Raw genomic sequence first — 22,417 nt, 5'->3', positions numbered from 1 at the left:
CCCCGAGCAGCTTGTAACCCGTGGGAGAACATGTAAAATTTAAAGGTAAGCTTAAAATACTATTTAAGAGCCTCTTAACAATCTGTTAACGATCTAAATTGCCACCCCTGCCGCTTGGTTTTGGGTCTGTTCAGCAATGACAGACCCAACATCTGGGAGACCACCTGACCCGCCACCAAACGCGCCCGCTGACCCCCTGAAAAACTCCCCCCTGTGTGTCTCAGTGAGGATTCTTCAATCTGATTGGTTGAAGAGCCTTGCTGTGTCTTGTCCTGCTCACAGACGCCACAGATCCGCTGCAGAGGGCGCTGCGCTGGATCAGATGCCCGAGTAGAGCAAGTCTCAGCTCAAAAGCCCGCAAAAACTTTGGGAGCAGCCGTTAGCGAGGTAAACGGCGAGCGTCGTTAATTCGCTGCTGACCGCAAAATCCAGGCCATACTTCTAAAAAAAAAAATTAGAATAATTTACTAATCATTTACTCAAAATTGTAAGTGTAGTACTAATATGGTAAGGAATGGTGGTTCACCAGGATAACTCACCTCAGGAATTCGACTTACTCATATACGCTACTGTTAAATTAAAAACATCGGCCTAGAAACTGGATAACGCCCAAATTGGGGCGCGATCCCAGTGCAGCGCATGCTACGCGCGCCTAATGAGGCCGGCGGCAGGACCACACAAAATTGGTCCACCAGCCTAATTTGTTCACGACTGGTGAGCTGCATCGGCAGCACGCCGCAAGGATGAAGATCAGCCGGATTAGGTGCTGGCTAAGGCGGTAAAGCAGGGTTGAAGGAGGCAATTGGAAGGAGGGTGAGTGGTCCTGATCCTCCCGGCTCCACCGTAAGGTGAGTGAACAAATAAAAAAAACTTACCATCGGGGAGGCAGCCGCCAAGGACTGCCGGTTTGGCCGCCAAGTGCCTGAGAATACTAACCGCATCATGCATGGCGCATGTTGTGGTCAGTCACTAACGAAATTTGGAAAAGGGGGCATCAAACAGGCGACAGTCCCCTTAGTTGCACATGTCAAGGGCCGAATGCCTGTGCGCCTATACAAGAGCCTTTACCAATATGGTTGGCGGCACACTACTAGCCTAACAATCCTATACTGTTACAGCCCAATCTGTGCACTGTTCTGCTCTCCATATTACAAAAAGGATACAGAAGCACTGGCGAATGTGCAAACAAGATTTACAAGGATGATACCAGAACTGATTGGTTACGACTCTCAGGAAAGACTGAACAAGCTGGGGGTCCTTCCTCTAGAAAAGAGAAGACTGGGAGGTGACCTGATAGAGGTCTTTAAAATTATGAAGAGGTACGACAGGATCGACGTAGAGAAGATGTTTCCACCTGTCCGAGAGTCCAAAACTAGGGATCATAGATATAAAATAATCACTAATAATTCCAATAAGGAATCCACTGGATGGAACCTTCTTTGCTCAGAGAGCAGTAAGAATGTGGAACTCACCATCACATGGAGTGGTTGAGGCGAACAGCATAGATGTATTTAAGAGGAAGCTAGATAAACACACGAGGGAGAAAAGAATAGAAGGATATGTTGATAGGGTGAGATGAAGTAAGATGGGAGGAGGCTCTTGTGGAGCATACACGCGGGATAGACCTGCTGGGCTGAATGGCTTGTTTCTGTGCTGTAATACTATGAGTACATTTGTAAATTCCTGCTATGCGTTCCCAGGGGGAAAAATCCATTCAGACTATCGGCCCTATTGACTGATGGTGGGGAATTCACTGCCTGGGGCACCAGAGCTGGGCCTGAGTTTGTCCTCACCTCATTGGATAGTGATCAGCAGCAGAAACCGTGGCAGTTTTTTTTTCCTTTCCCTAGCCAAGGGTGTTGAGGCCAACTGTAGTGCCCCTACTGTACTGAAATATCAGTTTGAGTATATGATAATGTAGAGATGTTCACTTAACAGCAGTAAGTGCTGTACTGATGTTGCAATTAAGCAACCTGGTAGATCAAGACTTGATAAGAAGAGTCTGTAAGCTAACAGTGAACTGCTGAATGTGAAGTTCTTTAAAACCATTATAAATCAAATTGTTTTTCCTTTATCATTCAGTGTTAGATTATTAGGAACCCTAATATGAATGTAACATAAGAATAGCATACTTCTAACCTGAGATCAGCTGTTTTTTATGGTTTTGGTCCATACCAGGGACATTACCAACTGAGCTACGAGGGAGACCAACATAGAGGCCATGTTTTGTACATTTCACAGGTTGGTAAGCTTTGGTTGAAACATAGAAACATAGAAGATAGGAGCAGGAGTAGGCCATTCGGCCCCTTGAGCCTGTTCTGCCATTTAATGGGATCATGGCTGATCATCCAAATTCAGTACCCTGTCCCTGCTTTCTCCCCATATTCCTTGATCTTTTTAGCCTTAAGAAATATATTTAATAAGTTGGCCTCAACTGCCTTGTGTGGTAGAGAATTCCACAGGTTCACCACTCTCTGGGTGAAGAAATTCCTCCTTTTTATAATTTTGTTTTTGTCATCCTCTGCTGGATTCTAAAACTCTCCCAGTCCTTAGGCTTACTACTATTGTTGCTGATGCTTATGGTGAGCATCTTGTCAAATCTGGACATATTGTTTTACCCATTATGTTCCTTTTACTAAAGTTTCTTTCCATAAACATTCAAATTTAGTATCATTTTATATGTGTTGGCATATTGTGAGAAGTGACGTAGACATTTAAAATAGGGAAATTTCACAATATATCTTTAATTTGTATTGCACTTATTCAGAAGATTATGGACCGCATTGACTATGAATGGGGCACCCATTCCAATACAAAAGGCACTGTGAGAATACAATACGTTTGTTGTTTCTTCCCACCCTTCCAATCATCTCAGTCCCTTTCATTTAGTTCCCATCTCCAGTGTATCTGCTCTCATGTGGCTGAATGTCCTGGGCGAGCGCTGTTCAGGGGCAATGTGTGTGCTGCACCCGGGGAAATAATGGAGCTCTGGGATTTCCTGCTGGCCCTTATTATAATGAAGAGGGTGGATTTCTGCTGCTGCTGGAAGCACTCTTATTGGGCATATACCAGTGAAGACAATGGGCCAGAAATTGGTGAACGGGGCTTGCAGCCCCGTTTCTGCACTTACCCCGCGCTACTGCCGATCAGCTCCAGGGACGCCTGGAATTGGTGTTTCCAGAAGAAGAATCCCGGGCAGCGTATGACGTCACGCCGCCCAGGAGTGCAGCCAGCGCGAAGCCAGGAGCATGCAGTGCAAGTGAGACACGCCCCTTGAGGTCTCAGTTTCACTGGACACGCCCCCAATGTTTCTGTCAAGCTGCTAAGCATTTTTACATGCAAAGCAGCAGTTTAAATAGGTTTTTGGAAGTTTTTTGAAGATTTTGGTAACTTTTATAAACTTTTTAAAATGTTTACATTATTTTGAGTAATCTGAAATAGTTTTAAACAGAATTAAAGCAATTTAAAGACTTTTAAAAGCCCTAAAAGAATTTTTTTAATTCCATTTATTTATTTAGCAATGTCGTCGTCATACGTGTCTTCACACTGTTCCCTTTGGGGAACTGTATGAAGTGGTGGAAGGATTTATGGCCATGATTAACGCTCATTCCGTGACCGTAACCATCTTTGAACCAGGCATTAGGGCGGTTAGTCCTATGGCGGGAGGGTTTTACGGGCTCCCACAAGCTATGCAAGGAGGGGGGGCCACCCACACCCACGGACGCAAATATCCCACTGGATGTCAACCCAGAATTTAGAGCCGGAGCTCCGACTCCACTTGCCGGGACTGTCTGGAGCGGGGTTCGAAACCCTACCCTGATCTGGCCCAGCGGCGGGGATCCTACCGCTATGACAAAGGCCCAATCCGATTAGCAACGTGAAATGGCAGCATAGGGCTCCAGTCACGGGGAGGGAAAAGGCACAGGAAACATATGGGTGTCACCTTTTGTGCGGAGTGGGCCTTTTGCGTAGCAGTAAGCATCCCCGCCGCTGGGCCAGAAGGAGTAGGGTTTTGAACCCCACTCCAGACAGTCCCGGCAAGTGGAGTCGGAGTTCCAACTTTAAATTCTGGGTGGACATCCAGCGGGATACTTGCGTCCGTGGGTGTTGGTGGCCCCCCCCCCCTCAGATGGGTTGTGGGAGCCCGTAAAACCCTCCCGCCATAGGACTAACCACCCTAATGGCTGGTTCAAAGATGGTTACGGTCACGGAATGAGCGTTAATCACGGCCATAAATCCTTCCACCACTTCATACAGTTCCCCAAAGGGAACAGTGTGAGGATACGTACGATGATGACCTCTTGCGCAATGCACCTCCTTGGACCCTCAGTCGCAGATGCGAGGGGGCAAGTCGTGCAATTGTTAAATTTTTCATTTTATTGACATGTAAAATGTTGGCCCAGTAATTCCCTTCCAACTCTGCGAGTACGGTCGGGGTACTTGCGCATCTGGCCGGATGAAATGCCGGTTTTCAGCATGCACAGTGCTTTTGGGGAAAACCGGCATTTCCTGTCCTCTGAACGAAGGGGTTCAGAGGCAGAACGCGTGCGACTGCACAGGCAGCGCGTGCGCAGTATAATTTGCCGCTTTCATTACTGCTTTCAGTGAGGTCAAGTCCTTACAACTTACACATGAAAAAAGCATGGGTACAGTTGCTCCAGAGGCTGCGGAGGAAGATATTTCTTATCGTGGAGCTTCTGAAAGTATGTATGTCTGTATATATTCCTTTGCGTGTTATGTATATATTCCTTTACTTATGTGTATGAATGTATTATTTAATTATGACTTTCAGAGAAAGTAACTTATTGGAAAATCATAATTAAAAACATACATTCATACACATTAGTAAAGGAATATAAAACATACATACATATACGTAAAGGAATATATGTGGACATACATACATAACTCATTCTCACATTCCATTCACACAGCCACAATTGCTCCTTCTACCTACCGTTCTGAAAACCCTTTTATAAAAAAAAAAAAATTTTAACTTTAAAACTTACTTAAAATTTCTTAAAATAACTTCCCTCCCTTTCCCAAACAAAAATATTGCATTTCAGAAGCTCCACGATAAAATGTTTCTTCCTCCGCAGCCAATGAACCACTTTACACTTGCTTTTTTCAAGTGTAACTTCTGAGGACTTACCCTCACGGATTTCATGAATGAAATCTACGAAGTTCACTGCGCAAGCGCTGCCTGTGCAGTCGCACGCGCTCGTGGTCTGGAAATGCCGGCGTTCCCCGCATGCGCTGTTCATGCTGAACGCCGGCATTTCCAACGGCCAGATGCGTGAGTACCCCGAGCGCACTCACGCCTTTGGCCGCGAATTTCTGGCCCAATAAGATTGGGAGCAGTTTGGGCCTTACAGGCAGCAAAAACATCTAAAGGGCAAATACACGAGGCCCCAGGACAGACACAGTTTAAAAAAAAAAAAAAGTAATAGGGCAGGATTTTTATAGTGCCAGCTTGTGATGACTTGTGGTAGGTTTTTAATTGATGTGCACCAGCTTTGTACGCCAGTGGCCTTCATGTTAATGTGAAGGTTCCATCGCCCACGAATGAGTTCATGCTGTGACATTAGCAAGACCCCAAGCAGCATTTGGGCTCCTCCGCAGTTTTCCTTGGAAGGAACTGGTGAAGGGGTGATACTGTTGTGCCAAGCGGTAGGTTCGGGAACCGCGGCAGGTGAGTTCAAGTGTGGGCATAAAGAGTGCTTGTGCAGGAACAGGAGGCGGGAGATGGTTGGACTGTGAGGGTTCTCTTTATATTCCAGTTTGCGCGGAGCATATATATGGTCAGGGTACCGCAGGGATCGGTGCCAGGACCCCAGCTATTCACAATATATATTAATGATGATCTAGACGATGGAACTGGATGTAATATCTCCAAATTTGCAGACGACACAAAGCTGGGTGGGCGTGTGTGCTGTGAGGAGGATGCAGAGAAACTCCAGTATGATTTGGACAGGTTGGGTGATTGGTCAGATGCATGGCAGATGCAGTATAATGTGGATAAATGCGAGGTTATCCACTTTGGTGGCAAAAACAGGAAGACAGATTATTATCTGAATGGCAAAAGATTGGGAGAAGGGGAAGTGTAACGAGACCTGGGTGTCCTTGAAGGTAAGCATGCAGGTGCAGCAGGTGGTTAAGAAGGCAAATGGTATGTTGGCCTTCATAGCGAGAGGATTCGAGTACAGGAGCAAGGATGTCTTGCTGCAGTTGTACAGGGCCTTGGTGAGACTACACCTTGAGTATTGTGTGCAGTTTTGGTCGCCTTATCTGAGGAAGGATGTTCTTGCCATGGTGGGAGTGCAGCGAAGATTCACCAGACTGATACCTGGGATGGCACGAATGACGTATGAACAGAGATTGGGTCAATTAGGCTTATATTCGCTAGAGTTTAGAAGAATGAGAGGGGATCTCATTGAAACTTATAAAATTCTAACAGGACTAGACAGACTAGATGCAGGAAGAATGTTCCTGATGGCGGAGGAGTCCAGAACCAGGGTTCACAGTCTAAAGATAAGGGGTAAGCCATTTAGGACTGAGATGAGGAGGAATTTCTTCACCCAGAGAGTGGTGAACCTGTGGAATTCTCTACCACAGAAGGCAGTTGAGGCCAACTTATTAAATATATCCAAGAAGGAGTTGGATATATTTCTTGAGGCTAAAGGGATCAAGGGATATGGGGAGAAGGCAGGGACAGGGTACTGAATTTGGATGATCAGCCATGATCTCATTAAATGGCGGACCAGGCTTGAGGGGCCAAATGGCCTACTCCTGCTCCTATCTTCTATGTTTCTATCCCTATCTGTTCAAAAAGCCAAAAATAAAGAACTTTCTTGCCAACACCAGCCTATCCCTTGAGGCAGATAACTCTGAAACAGCAGCCTTGGAAGCTATTACGCCAGCTATTTCTGCGAGCAGTATGGCCCGAACTGTACTCGGCGGTAGAGCAGGAAACCTGAGTGCAAAGGTCTCGGACATTTACATTGCTTGCGCCCTCTTCAGCCACAGTGGGCTTAGCCACCTGAAAAGTCACGCAGGAAATTTTTACCGCAGTGCTGTTCAGGCGCAGAACAGGGCCAAATGACTAGTCTCAATTTTTCTGTATGTCGCACCTGGTTTTGTAGGTGCTACATAGATGCTAAACCCAAGGATAAATCACCCCCCATAACTTCACTTTCCCTTTTCCCTCTGCCCTCATTTCCTATCCCTGGCTGACATTCTTATGTGCTCTTCCATCGCCGCCCCCCCCACCCCCCCACGACTGGCTACTCTTCCCCAGGCACGTTTCCCTATAACCACGGCAAACCTAGCCCCTGTCCATTTTGTTTTCTTTCCACACCAGGGTCACCAACCCTGCAGGATCGTCCCGGAATCTCCAGGAATTCAAGATTAATCTCCAGGACACTGCTGCGAGCAACCCTGGAGAAAAATCATAGTAGCTTTTAAAAAAAAAAAGTGTTTTTAAAAAATGTTCTTGGCACGCGTTCATTGATTAGTCATAAAAATATTGGAGATTGGTAAAAACACAGTCAAAGAAACATCCAATCGGGTGATGAAGAGTCTGTTTGCTTTCCAATTTTTAAAACATTCGTTTATGGGGTGCGGACGTCACTGGCAAGGCCCAGCATTTATTGCCCATCGCTAATTGCCCTTGAGAAGGTGGTGGTGAGCCACCTTCTTGAACCGCTGCAGTCCGTGTGGTGAAGGTACTCCCACAATGCTGTTAGGGAGGGAGTTCCAGGAATTTGACCGAGCGACGATGAAGGAACGGCTGATATACTTCCAAGTCAGGATGGTGTGTGATTTGGAGGGGAACTTGGAGGCGGTGGTGTTCCCATGCGCCTGCTGCCCTTGTCCTTCTAGGTGGAAGAGGTCGTGGGTTTGAGAGATGCTGCTGAAGAAGCCTTGGCGAGTTGCTGCAGTGCTTCGTGTAGATGGTACACACTGCAGCCACGGTACACCGGTGGTGGAGGGAGTGAATGTTTAAGGTGGTGGATGGGGGGGGGATTGCAGTAAACCATGAGGATGGATGTTTTAGGCGATCAAAGGCGGAAGTGTGAGGGCAGGACTGTTGTTTTGCTTCCAAGATGCCTCAAATAGTGATTTCTCAATCATGGCCAGGCTTTCCTGGAGATGTTTGAGGTAAGGCCCAATAACTTCTCCACATGGAGAAAGGCAAAGCTGGAGAATATTGTCCTGTGGAACTCTCGTGCATCTCCGAGAGGCCAGATTGAAAATGACACTGTCAGAAGCCTGGAAAAAGTTACCTCACACGGAACAAATGGTGAATCGTGGAATTCTGAGAAGGAAGACCAAATGAAAATGAAGTTGTATTTTTTTTAATTCTGAGTTTGATCTGGATTACTTAACCCATTGTCTGTAGCGGTCTAATGATACTCGTGTAAAAGACAAGGCTGAAGCATTTGCAACCATCTTCAGTCAGAAGTACCGAGTGGATGATCCATATCGGCCTCCTCCTGAGGTCCCCACCACCACAGAAGCCAGTCTTCAGCCAATGCGATTCACTCCATGTGATATCAAGAAATGCCACCACCTCCAAATTCCCCTCCAAGTCACACACCATCCTGACTTGGAAGTATATCGCCGATCCTTCATCATCGCTGGGTCAAAATCCTGGAACTCCCTCTCTAACAGCACTGGGGGAGTACCTTCACCACACAGACTGCAGCGGATCAAGAAGGCGGCTCACCACCACCTTCTCAAGGGTGACCAGGGATGAGCAATAAATGCTGGCCTTGCCAGCGAAACCCACATCCCATGAATGAATTAAAGAAAGTGCGGATTTTCATTTAGCTGTCGTAATTAAAGAGCAAAAGTGATTCATTTCATTGATTAATAGGGACTTGTTAAATATATTTACTTCTTACAGCCAGAATGTTTACTTCTGTCTATAACGTAAATCCTGTCTAGCTCAGCTGCATAATGTATTTTTTGCACATTTGTACATAGCATGGACAACTGCATATTTGCATGTACAGTAATACCATTAAAGTTCCTCTATAAATTCTCTCCTTCAAAAACACGAGGAGGTTAAAGTTGGAGGTTCAAACAGTTCAGAAGGTTTTTAAAAATTCTGTTACATGAATAGCCAAAGGATCTTTTTCTTACCCTACTTGAGACATTACGTGAGACTAAGTTATGATATCAAAATAGTATAAGAAGACAAAACCTTCTGCTTGGGGTTAAGGCTCTAATCAGTCTTATGACAGGAAATTGTACAATTAGGGAAATATAGGGGCTGATTTTCACTCGGGCTGTGCTATTGGCGAAAGGCCTGAACCATTTTAATAAGCACGTGAGCTTCACAGGCGATCGACATTTTGGGTGGGGACAGAAGGAAATCGGCTGGCTCCTACATGGAGACAAGACAGAGCTAATGGTTTGTGGGGGGCGGGGGGGGGGTGCAATCAGAGGAGGGTGATGTGGAGGGGCAGGCAGTGGGCGGAAAGATTTCTGTGGGGCAAGGAGCAGCATTCTCTTCCTCGTCCCACAAAAATCTTTTTACAACTTACCTTTGCTGTTTTTATGAGCAACTGGCAGAGGTTCCTTTAAGCACTGTTGGTTAGGTCACTCTACGCTGAATGCTCCTTCCATTGGTATCTCAAAATTGCACTGGGGACCTTTTGCATCACAGGACCCCGACATACATATTACAAGTCCGCTCCCACCTGAAACAGGTGGGCACTCTGGCCACCTTTCACAAGGCACCCGACAAAATGGCGGCAGGTGGACCGGGAGCAGGAACAGGGCGATAAGTTCAGCGCTGCGATTTTCATAGCACGACCGTTTCATTCTCATCCAGTGGGGGGTGGTAGAAATCAACCTCATAGTGATGTGCAGTAAATCATCTGGGTTATTACGTGCCATATAATAGTAGGTTTGGACATGTTTATAGCTTCCCCAGCCTTTGTAAAATAAATCTACACGTGGGACTATTTTGATTTTTGGTCCATTGTAAAATTTATTCAATACTTAATATTATATAGCATAAGAACATAAGAAATAAGAGGAGTGGGCCATTCGGCCCCTCGAGCCTGCTCCACCATTCAATAAGATCATGGCTGATCTTCTACCTCATCTCCACTTTCCTGCACTATCCCCATATCCCTTGATTCCCTTAATATTCAAAAATCTATCGATCTCTGTTTTGAATATACTCAACGACTGAGCCTCCACAGCCCTCTGGGGTAGAGAATTCCAAAGATTCACCACCCTCTGAGTGAAGCAATTTCTCCTCATCTCAGTCCTAAATGGCCGACCCCTTATTCTGAGACAGAGACCCCTGGTTCTAGACTCCCCAGCCAGGGGGAAACATCCTCCCTGCATCTACCCTGTCAAGCCCTGTAAGAATTTTGTATCTTTCAATGAGCTCACCTCTCATTCTTCTAAACTCTAGAGAATATAGGCCCAGTCGACTCAATCTCTCCTCATGCTGGGGCCTAATCAAGTGGTAAGATGCAGGTTCCTGCCCACAATTTCTCCGCACATCGAGTTCCTGATCTAAGCCAGATGCCGGGGCGATACGGTGCACAGGTACAGGTATTTCCATACAGAGAGGGAGGGGAAAGCAGAACAATCACCCAGATTCTCTCGTGAACTTCCCGGTGGCTGGCTGTTGGACGGCACTAACAGAGATGGGGGAGCAGGTCTTCAGCACATCCTAGCCACCAGGAGAAAACATGCAGGAGAATTACGGCAAAATGTCAGGGAGAATATATGAAATGCAGCAAAAAAATATATATAAATTGCACATTTTTACTGACAACGCAAATCATGAAAAGCCTTTAAAATAATTGACACTGTCCACACAATTAGTTTGTGCTACAAAATCCCCACTTTATGCGCGTGCAGAGATGATTTTTTTTATAAAAGAGCGAAATATAAAACATTTACAAATATGATTTTGTCTCCTAACAAGTGAGAAAAGCCGCCACATAGTTGCTGCACTCCTGTAACTTGGATGTCATAAATAAATAATTTGCTGAAGCTCAGTTTAAAAGTGGAACTGTGTAACATTGTGGTTTGTTGTAAGTCACAACTTCACAAAGTCATGTTCAAATACAATATAATGACAAAATAGGAGATGATTAAAATATCTCAGCTGACTACAGTGGAATAAATGGTTCAGGTGCTTAAACATAATATTATGGGCCGTATACCCAGATGCCTACCAGTGTTGTACGGGCTGTGTACACACCCGCAGGGACATCGGAAATGCCGGTTTCAGGAATGCGGAGCGCATGCGCTGAAAACCGGCATTTTCGACCTGTCAAGAATGCTCTTGACAGATCGGACGCCTGCCCTGGAGAAGGGCCTCTGCGGGGGAGAGAGTTCCGCTTTCTGCAGAACCTCCGCCCGCTGAAATCACTTAGAAATCCTACGCCTGGCGTAAAGCCTGCTTTTACCAGCATAAGAGTTTAAAAAAGTAAAAAAAAAAAAAATTTTTTTTCACTCATTTAGAATTTTAGCCCCGTAAAAAACTTTAATTAATTTTTCAAAAAATTAAATTTTTGTTTAAAATATTTAATTTAATGTAATTTTAACTCATTTTAAAAACATGATGGTTTTTTAAAAAATTATTTAATGTTTTAGTGAGTTTTTGGGATGATCTCCATTCATATATTTGACAGGTCTATCTGTCAAAAGTATGAAGGGAGATTCCCTTCTCCTATTGGCTGGCCTGGCCCACGTGATCCCAGGGACGTTTGCGAACCGCCTGCGCCCCTGGGATACGTGGGCCCTGCGCATTCCGACCGTGGACAGGCCCAGGATCGGAAGCGTCCGAACCTCGTGAACCCTCAGGTAAGGGCGTAGATTTTTTCCGATAGGAGGCCTCCGCACGCAGGAAGCCTGCTATCGGAAATTACAGGCCATTGAGATCATTAAAAAACACGATGTGTGTACTTAAACACGGGATAAAGATACATAGCTTAAACTGTGCTGCAATCTTCCTTGGTTGCTAACATTGTCAAAGCTCAGTGAGATCAATGGATCATGCATGCAGAGCTGCAGGTGACTGAAACGGTCTTGGTTTCCATCAGGGTGACTCACTAACATTTTGCCAGGGCCGACACCTCTCCCTCTCTGGACTGCTGAGGGGTAATTGGAAGCCTACACAGAGCAGCAGCCTGCTGAGGACCATAGATGAGGGGGAGATAGACTGCCAGCGGCCTACTGGCAGAAATATGAGTACCACTGGTTTATACATTTGGTTTTGTTTCACCTGAAGTGATTTCAGCTGAACCGGAGCTGTACTGAAACTGATAAAATCCCTGCACTATCTTTCTTTTTCTCCCCTGTGTTTTCCACCAATTATCCCTCTCGCCCTCGCTTGATGTCATTGACTCGAATACAGTTCCATGGACTCTGATGGGCGGTGCTGGGCTCAGGGGCACTTTATGCAGATGCGCAGTAAACTATTGAAAAACTTAAGTATGCTTTAAATCTCAAGGTTTGGATGGTTAATCAAATCATTACAGGTGCAAAGAAAGCCAGAACTACTCAAGAAATTAATTTTCAATACAAAGTACACAAGCCAACGATTTTAAACTCAGAGGTTGGTCACACACATTAAGACCAACTACTTCAGTTCTAGTGCGGAGGATCTACGAATCAGCCTTTCAATATCAATGAAACAGGCTGTCCAGATTATCTGCTCTGTTTAATTTACTAGTTTCCCACTCTCCATAGCTCTGTAACATCCTTGGCCATCACTTGGCTAGCCAAGTGCCTGTAAAGTCACACGAGAGGCAGGAAATGAATGTGATTGCAGATCAGCCTTGGCTGGCTAGGCTTCTGCCAGTAAGGCGAACAGAATCCTTTCGGCAGAACTGGAAAAAGTTGGAGATGTAACAGATTTTAAGCAAGTGTAGGGGCAGGGAAAGGGGGGAGGGGTGGAAAGAACAAAAGGGAAGGTCTGTGATAGGCAGGAGAGATTAAATGACAAAAGGTATGATAGTACAAAGCAAAAGGAGATGGTAATGGGACAAGTAAAGAAACAAAAAATGGGTCTAGAAGAGGTGTAAATGGGGATGGCAGAATCATGAACAGCTGCCATGTGAAAAGATAGGGGCCGAGGTTATGATCTGAAATTGTTGAACTTGATGTTGAGTCCGGAAGGCTGTAAAGTGCCTAATCGAAAGATGAGGTGCTGTTCCTGTAGCTTGCTTTGAGCTTCGTTGGAACAGTGTACGAGGACCGAGAGGTCAGAGTGGGAGTGGAGCAGAGAATTAAAGTGACAGGCGACCGGAAGCTCGGGGTCACCCTTACAGACTGAACATTTTCTGTTTTTACTTACTCTTACTATCTTACTGATGTTATACACAATCATCCCATTCATTTACCAAATATGTTCAAAAAACCTATAAGATCCTCCTACAATCTTTATTTTTTTAAATAAAATTTGTGGGAACATACAAGGCACACAGTAAATCCTTTTAGCCTATGTTATAGAATTTAATATTTGAAGCATTTCAACAAAAGATTTTTATAAGCAGTTTTGTTTTGACTAACTCTGAATCCCATGCTTTCCCTTTTTACAATATCTATTGTATCATCTTCCCATAACCTAATACTGTAGTGGTTTAAAACTTCTCACACAATTATTTTCTGTTATATTGTCCAATTGATCAGAAGATTTAATTTCTTCTACTATCCTTTTCAGGGCCGCTGTATCTATAAAGGCTTTCCCTAGTACTGTACATTATATCTTCACTCTTGTGTAGTATAAAGTAATTTTTCCAATTGTTATTTTAATTGAACTAAGTTTTCAAAAACTGAGGTGTCTAATTCTATAAAATCAACATGTATTTCATGCCTTTTTTTTCTTCCTTTTAGGCCACGAGTCACAATTTTATTGATTAATTGAGTTATTTTGGATGAGAAACCTTTTAATTCCAATATATTTTATGTGGCCAGCTGCCAAGGGAGCACAAGCCTATCTTTTGTGTCCCTACAGGTTGTTTGAGCTTTATTGGACAAATCTTTACATACACGTGGCAATTTCACTTAAGAAAATCTGCTTTAAATCATACATTGAGTTGCTGTGCAAGCTAAGTGAAGTCTGTTTACCATTACTGGCGCGTTGCTTTATCGTCAACATTTCCTCTCCCGACAACCTTGCTTTCTTCATTGCAGATGTAGCTCTCGGACATCCTGACAGGCTGGGTCCATGGAAATGCAGGAAAGTGAAACATCAAATTAACAAAATCTTAACAATGGGACTGAAACACTTACTGAAGTTATTATTTTCATTCTGCTTCTACTAATTAAGTTGGGATAGTCATGATTTATCACATCACTGATATATAAATTTTTATCACAGGCACATTCGGAAATTCTTTGTTTTGATAACTGTACACAGATTATGACAGATTGACATCTGAATGGGAATCTCTGTCTTCTAAAATCTGAAATTACCGTTAATTATTTTTGTTTGATGCTGATCAGATATTTATAGGACTGGAGTTCCAAAAGGTGAAAATGTTTTACTGACTGATTTAATATATATAAACATTAACATAATACAATTAGTTTTAAAAGTTTACTCTGTCTTTTAAAACTTCAGTCGTATTAATATTTGAGTGATGTTTACATAGGTAGAAATAATGACAATTGTACATTTACTGAATGTTTCATATAACTCAACACTTCTTAATCCCTTCATCATGCAGATTTAGATTTGAATAAATTACATTCTGGAGGTTGTTATAACTTGTACATATACTTATTTACTTGTTTGAATGCTGCTTCTACGACACATCAAGACAAGCGGCCTGATGTACAACTAGCACAAGCAGAAACTCATCAGCTGGCAAATGGTTTATGGTTATCATTATGGTTAATGATTATCTTACCAATACTAAAGCTATATTGTCACATCCCTAAACATACTGAAATACCTCCTTCAAAATAATACTTCCAAATTGCTCAAAGCATATCTTAAATAAATACTCCTGCAGATTGGTCCGGGATTTGCTGAAAAAATAATGGTGTGTGAACGACATTAGTGTGCATCATCCAGCAACTTGTGGGGAGGAAGAGATACTGCCAGTTTTGCCAATCAACCACTCTTGCCCAGAAAGTGAACAATTAAAACTGTGAAGTCTAATTCCTTCAGGTAGTGAATTGTTGTTGGAGATTTTTTTTAAATGTCAAATTTTAAAATATTGATTTTTTTCTTACTTTTCCTTTCTCTCTCTCTCAATCCAATCTTTCTTTCCCTTTCTTTATTTCTCTTTCTGTACCTGATTTGACATTGAATTCACCCACTTGAATTCACCCTCATTCTCAGTCCTTTCACTGTTTATTTCTCAATCTCATTGGTTAAGGAGATACATTGTTTGTCCCGTTGTTGACAAGGTCCCAGTTACCCCGCAGTTACCCCATTATCAGCTCGCACTTCCAGCAACTTTGTGGGCAAAAAACATTTTGAGCTGAAGGATGCAGGAACAAGTCGAGCTAACCGGGCACACCGTGAGATGCCTTGCTCTAGCAAAATAAGAGCCATTGGGCCGGATTTTCCGATCGGAGGATTCCTGCGTGCGGATGCCTCCAATCTGGAAAAAATCTATGAACTTACCTGCTGGCTCCATAGGTGCCGACACTTCCGATCCTGGGCCTCTCCTGGTGCGCGCACGCAGAGGCCCAGGTATCCCAGGGGCACAGGCGGTTCACAAGCGTCCCTGGGATCACGTGGGCCATGGGGAACCAATCAAAGAAGGGAATCCCCCTTCACACTTTTGACAGGTCTCTACGCACAGATCACTCAAAAAACACACTAAAACATTAAATAATTTTTTTTAAATCACGTATTTAAAATTAGTTAAAATTACATTAAATTAAATATTTTAAACAAAAGTTTAATTTTTTGAAAAAATAATTAAAATTTTTTACGGGGCTAAAAATAAACTTACCTTTTTTAAAGTATTTTAAAATTATAAATGAGTGAATTTTTTTTTATTTTTTTACTTTTTAAAACTCTTTTGCTGCTTTCACCAGGTGTAAGATTTCGAAGCGTTTTCCGCGGGCGGAGGTTCTGCAGAAAGCGGAACTCTCCACCCGCAGAGGCCCTTCTCCAGGGCAGGCGGAGGATCTGTCAAGAGGATTACTGACAGATCGGAAATGCCGGTTTTCAGTGCATGCGCTTCGCATGCCTAAACCCAGAACGTGCGAGGCCCCTACGGGTGCGTACACAGCTCGTACTCACCCTTGGGGGGTCGGAAAATACGGGTCACTATGTTTCCAATTATATTCAGGGTCCTTAGGATTCTGTGGTGCCTCAAGGCCAATTTCGGCGGCACACCTAACCAAATTTTATGGCATGAGAATGTCGATTCGGTGAGAGGTTTCTCCAGGGTTGGACATCTCAATATAATAAATAGTTTTGAAATACCACCTCAATCTATCTCTAATATATAAAAGAATCTCACATCTGTGGGAAATTCCTATCTACAAAATCTTACTTGCTGCTGTCAACTTTTTCTGTTATAAATTCCTATGTCCACAGTTTTCTAGAAACGGCCGAAATGCATTTGTCACATTGGAGTCACATCCCTCCCGCCAGTGGTGGTGTTTCAGCACTCCAGCTTTGTATCTCCCAGCTCCTCAGCCTGTACTGTAGAGAGTCTCCGCTGCTCCAACCAATTCTACTTCAGCCCTTTTCAAACAACCATCAGTTTTGCTATTTAATGGAAAAAAAACCCCAATAAAATCAAAGTATTACATAAAAATAAGGAAATATTGTATAAGTTTCAAATGGGGACTGAATTAGTGCTGTCCACCCCAGTCCAATTAAACCCATACCCTCCAACCCTGCTTCACCTGAAGACTATACTTGGTATTGACTCACAGACAATTCATTGGCGTGATAAATATTCAGAAAAATATTGTATATGACAAAATTTTTGTTTCATAAAATCAAACGTTCTAAATTGTTCAAGTGCAGCTTAGTGCGCTCAGTGCTTCCAAATTGTTTATGGTAATTGGCAGGGAAAACACTTAACGTTGGGAGAGAAATTCCACGTGATTCCGTCACAGTTAGGATTGGCAACTCTGGTCGGACATATTCCTGGAAGTTTCGTCACATGACCGTCCGCCGCCAACCACCCTGCCCAGTCAAACAGCCTTTTCTTCCCCCATCTCCAATGTTTTTATAATTAATCAACAAAAGCCTCACAGCGCCAAGGACCCGGGTTCGAATCCAGCCTCGGGCGACTGTCTGTGTGGAGTTTGCACATTCTCCCCGTGTTTGCGTGGGTTTCCTCCGGGTGCTCCGGTTTCCTCCCACAGTCCAAAGATGTGCGGGTTAGGTTGATTGGCTATGAGAAATTGACCCTTAGTGTTAGGGGGATTAAATACGTGGGGTTACGGGGATAGGGTGGGATATGTGTTGGTGTAGGGGTTACGGGGATCGGGTGGGATATGTGTCGGTGCAGGCTCGATGGGCCGAAATGGCCTCTATCTGCACTGTGGGGTTTCTGTGATTCTGTGAAAAGCATTCAAAGAAAATGAAAAACGAGAACACACAAATTTGATTTTTCTCCCAGGTTGCGCGCTGCAGTGTCCAGGAGATGAATCTTTAATCCCTGGAGACTCCAGGGCAACCCTGGAGGGCTGGCCGCCCTACACCCAATATACCAGGCATGAGAAAGGATGGCTGAAAACAAGTATTTGAGTCATCAAATGGTTAGTTTTTTATGATCGATTCCAGTAATGTAAAAGCTAATGCAACCTTAACTTTGAGACAACAGTTTCAAGAAACTGTTACAATAGCAAAATACTGCGGATGCTGGAAATCTGAAATAACAACAGAAAATGCTGGAAATACTCAGCAGGCCAGGCAGCATCCGTGGAGAGAGAAACAGAGTTAACGTTTCAAGGGTCCCAGACCTGAAACGTTGGGCTGGATTTTCATTCAGAAGTCGGGAAGGAGGCGGGACTACAACTTTCGGGTTTTAGTCCCGCCTCCATCGGGATGCAGCCAATCCATGCGATTTTCCCTTGATTGACCTTGTTGAATCTGCCCAGTGGGCTCAGCAGGCCAATTAAGGGCCACCCGGCAACAGGTGACGTCACAGACTGAAATTTCATCTGTCAAGACGTGTTGACAGATGAAATATCAGTGTTTCACAGCTGTTTGAAGCTGTCAAACACTGACAGTCTTACTTCTAACCTGAGTCCTTCTACGCAGACTCAGTTAGAAATCACGCCGGCACTGAAAGCTGAAGGCTATCATGTTTGACAGCTCGCGGCTATTCTGCTTTCTGTGCTGGCTGAATGATGGACTCCCGAAGCCTAGAGGAAGGAAGGCTGTAAAGGTAAGTACAGGTAATTTAAACTTCTTTACACACTTTAGACACATCAAACACACTTACCTTTGCACTCATGCACCCATCACTCACCTGAACACCGACATCTCGACCCCTCCAAGTCCTTCAACCCGATGGCCCGCCTGCTCTAACCTGGCGTGGTTTGAAGCCGTCGGGAATCCCACACGACACCCTTCAAAATAGGGATTAGGCTAAAAACTGCCTGTTAACCACCTGTTAACAGGCAGTTAATTGGCACTAATCCCTTCCTGCCTCGGGTCGGTGGGACCCAGTGCGGGGCGGGTACCCGCCTCCTTTGAAACTTACGTGGAGGCGGGTTTTGGGCGGGATGGTGTCGGGACCCCCGAATTCGGGATTTTTGCCCCCCGCAGGCCTAAAAGCCCGCCTCACGGCACACTGAAAATCAACCCCGTTAACTCGGTTTCTCTCTCCACGGATGCTGCCTGGCCTGCTGAGTATTTCCAGCATTTTCTGCTGTTATTTGAAGAAACTGTTACCTGATTTCTCACCTGCGATGAGTAAGGAAGCTGCCGCTAACGTGTCCTGAACCATCACATCCTGGAGTTGGACAGGACATGCCTTCTGTTTTCCCAGACTTCCACGAGAACTGTGAACCATTAAGGTAGCCGTCCTTTTGTCTCTTGGCTGCTAGGGGGCACCCTGATGCACTGCGATGAGAGGCATACTTCCCAGTCACATGACCTTGACCATCACACCCAGGAACAGGACATCTACAGAAACAATGTAACAAGCAACACCCTTGAGTGGCTGTGCATATTTAAAACTCACAGACTGTGGCCAAGAGGAAAAAGAAATGTTCCAAATACAATCAATCAGACGTCAATCTACCTCACAATCCGAAGGGCTAATTTTACAAACCTGCACTCCCGCTGGGAAAACCCAGCGGAGTTCTCCGATCAATAAGATACGTTCCAGGTGTGTGGTTTTTATGTATATTACTGACCAGCTATATTTTCCATTCACTTGTGTTTCCCAGCAGTAAGGGAGCTATGTGAAGTAAATTTAGGCAGTCTTAATCCAGCTCCTACTGGGTATAGCTCCACAAGCCAAAACTGTCCACAAATTGGCACAAAGTTGCAATCTCACCCAGGATGGCTTGTGTGAGAAATGAAAGAACTCGTACTGACGGAGTACAGGATGCTCTTCTCGGGGACTGAGGCAGTATATCGGCTGATCCTTCATCGTCGATGTGTCAAATTCCTGGAACTCCCCTCCCTAACAGCACTGTGGGAGCACCTTCCCCGCACGGACTGCAGCGGTTCAAGAAGGCGGCTCACCGCCACCTTCTCCGGGGCAATTAGGGATGGGCAATAAATGCTGGCCTTGTCGGCGACACCCAGATCCCAATAACGAATACAAAAAAAGGATCGCTGGGGCAGATTAAATGGTGCCTTGGTTTGCATGTGGCCAGAGTTTATCTAATCTGGCTGATGCCGACTCTGTGTGACAAAAGTGGCAAAAAAGTGATCCATTTCCCAGCACTCATATTGCTCAGCTTGATATGAACAAAATAGTACAAAAATACATAATTAAAAAAAAAACACTTGCAGAAATCCGCAACTTTCTTCCACTGTAGTGAAGATGAAAAAGTATAAAATTCCAGAATTTCTGAAGTTTTGCCCCTTACTTTCCTTTTTTAATTTTGTCTCTACGTATTGATTTCTAAGCAAACACTGGAAGGAATATTTTACAAATTCATACTCCTGGCACCAAGCTGCATCCACTAGGAGCGTATGCTGGGGATCCGGGTGCGGAGGTTGGAGAACTCCGCAGGGTTTTCCCAGCGGGAGTGCAGGTTTGTAAAATTAGCCCTTAGGATTGTGAGGTAGATTGACAGCTGAAATTAGTGCAGTGCAACATTCACAGAAGCGCCCTGAACTTGTCATCATTACCGTAAATTAATCAAACCCCTTTTGCAGTTGAAAACAAGACATTCAAAGACTGGGTCAGTCGCCTCTATATTGGTGCAGATGGAAAGCACCCTTGGGATTGTTCAAAGAACTGACCTTTATATCTGTGTACTTAACATATTGCTGATATTGCTTTGCTTTGCTCTTTTTAAACAAATGATTAAACATTATTATCAATTGATTGAGCGGAAAGAGATCAGAATTTGTACCGTGGTCATCTGTGTGATATTTCTTGTTTTTACTTCATTTTCTCCACTCTGTTGTGTTTGTAAGCCCTTGTCCTGAAGCTTAATTGGGATATCCTGTACCAATATCTTTGCAATTAATATTGATCTTTACCACCATTACACACCAAATATCAGGTTTAGTTTTTACTGCAGTTACTATAATGACCAGATATGCTCTTCAATGAGTTCTGTTCAACATGGCCCTTTCTGCTACAGGTTATCTTTTAATTACTTTGTGTCATTTCTTTAGAGGTAGATTTGCACTGTTGGTGCCAAATGGTTCAAGATTTTGCTACTATGATAGAAGTTGTTATCGGGGTTGTTCTCCGCAGAGCAGAGAAGGCTAAGAGGAGATTTGATAGAGGTGTTTAAAATCACGAAGGATTTAGGTAGAGTAAATAAAGAGAAACGGTTTCCAGTGGCTGAAGGGCCGATAACCAGAGGGCACAGGTTTAAGGTGATCGGCAAAAGAACCAGAGGCGACATGAGGGAAAAACTTTTTTATGCAACGAGTAGTTTGGATCTGGAATGCGCTGCCTGGTAGGGCGGTGGATACAGATTCAATGGTAGTCTTCAAAAGGGAATTGGATAAATAGTTGAAGGAGAAAAAAATTGGAGGATATGAGGAAAGAGCGAGGGGGGAGTGGGACTAACTGGATTGCTCTTTGAAAGACTCGATGGGCCGAATGGCCTCCTTCTGTGCTGTGCTCTTCTATGATTCTAAAAGTGAAAATGAAGGACATCCTCAGAGCTTTTCAAATTTTCTTTGCACAATCGATGTGAAGCCAAAGTGGCGGGAGATTATCTGCTCCAGGTGGTCTTCAACCCCAGGCCTAAATTCGATTCTGGCGACTTTGCATTCTAGTTATACCCTGCGCTTGTATTGATGTGAACCTGAAATTGCTATAAAATTAACACAAAATGCGTAGATTAATTGGGACTTCACCAATACATTTTTATCCATTGTTTTCATGCTGATTGGCAAACCATTACCGCCGGGTAAAGCTGTACTCACTTGATGGGCTCCTGGTCTTCTTTGTCATCTTTGCTTTGAGCAATTTTGATTCCACTTTTCTTTGCTCGAGGACAGCCTGAAAGACTACAGAAATATATGTATCATAAACTACTCAATTCAAAAGGCAATTGCTCTTTATAGCTCACAGCCTATGTCAGTTATATTTAATGACATAAAAATAGTATTTGTGCAAGTGTGGTAACAAGCACAATTTTTTCTTTTGGCAATTTTCTCGATTCTTTGTTTCTTTTCTTCACTCCCTTTCTGAAGGTGTTGACTTTTCGCTGGGGTATTGAGTTCAGCAAGCTGGCATCACCCGTCGCCCAAGTGCCCATCATTCACGCGTGAGCCTTGACAGTGAGTGTTACTTCAGTGATGGAGGCCTCACCTGATCCTGCTCCCCCCCCCCCCACCCACCCCTCTGACATCCGCACTTGCAGTTCTTTCTCCCACCCACAAGAGCACCACGGCGAGCTGGAGCATCCCAAGCAGCTGAGATCAGCAAACTTACCACAGACTGGGGACTCAGCCCGGAACCTCTTGCTTGCTGGCTGAGGTTTTCAAAGTACATTTCACCAGCTCGGTCGTCACGATTTTGTGTTGCATTTTTTTTTTTGCCGCATGTGACTTTTTTTTGGTACTCTTTAAGGAAATGATGATGAAATAAATGATTCTGCTTTGATTATCTGTGTGTTGACTGGATTAGTTTTGACTGACGATGACAAGCAGCAAGGCCACATGAGCAGCAGGTGGTGCTCAAGTAAAGTGAAACTGGAAAATGTGCTGCTCGACACGATTTCATTGCAGGCAAATCAGCGCAGGTATTGTAGCAGTGATTCTGTGAAGAGGAAACCTTCTCAAGTCACAGACGTTCCC

The 22,417-nt window shown here is 44.1% G+C and overlaps 1 protein-coding gene across 6 annotated transcripts in view; it reads right to left on the bottom strand.

Annotated features, from left to right (window-relative positions):
- The window catches only part of LOC147112280 (myelin transcription factor 1-like protein), a 568,764-nt gene that overhangs the window by 29,466 nt on the left and 516,881 nt on the right, over positions 1 to 22,417 (bottom strand). For all 6 annotated transcript variants that reach the window (XM_085996413.1, XM_085996412.1, XM_085996415.1 and 3 more), the window contains 3 exons: positions 21,542 to 21,625; positions 18,878 to 19,099; positions 14,110 to 14,201 (listed from right to left, as the gene is read on the bottom strand). In XM_085996413.1, coding sequence (XP_085852539.1) covers positions 14,110 to 14,201; positions 18,878 to 19,099; positions 21,542 to 21,625 — 398 coding nt within the window. The remainder of the gene's footprint in view (positions 1 to 14,109; positions 14,202 to 18,877; positions 19,100 to 21,541; positions 21,626 to 22,417) is intronic.

This window comes from Somniosus microcephalus, chromosome 9 (assembly GCF_052327205.1).
Source record: "Somniosus microcephalus isolate GS21.2 chromosome 9, FLI_Smic_1.0, whole genome shotgun sequence".
Classification (NCBI taxonomy): Eukaryota; Metazoa; Chordata; class Chondrichthyes; order Squaliformes; family Somniosidae; genus Somniosus; species Somniosus microcephalus.
This window is presented reverse-complemented; position numbering and strand designations above follow the sequence as displayed.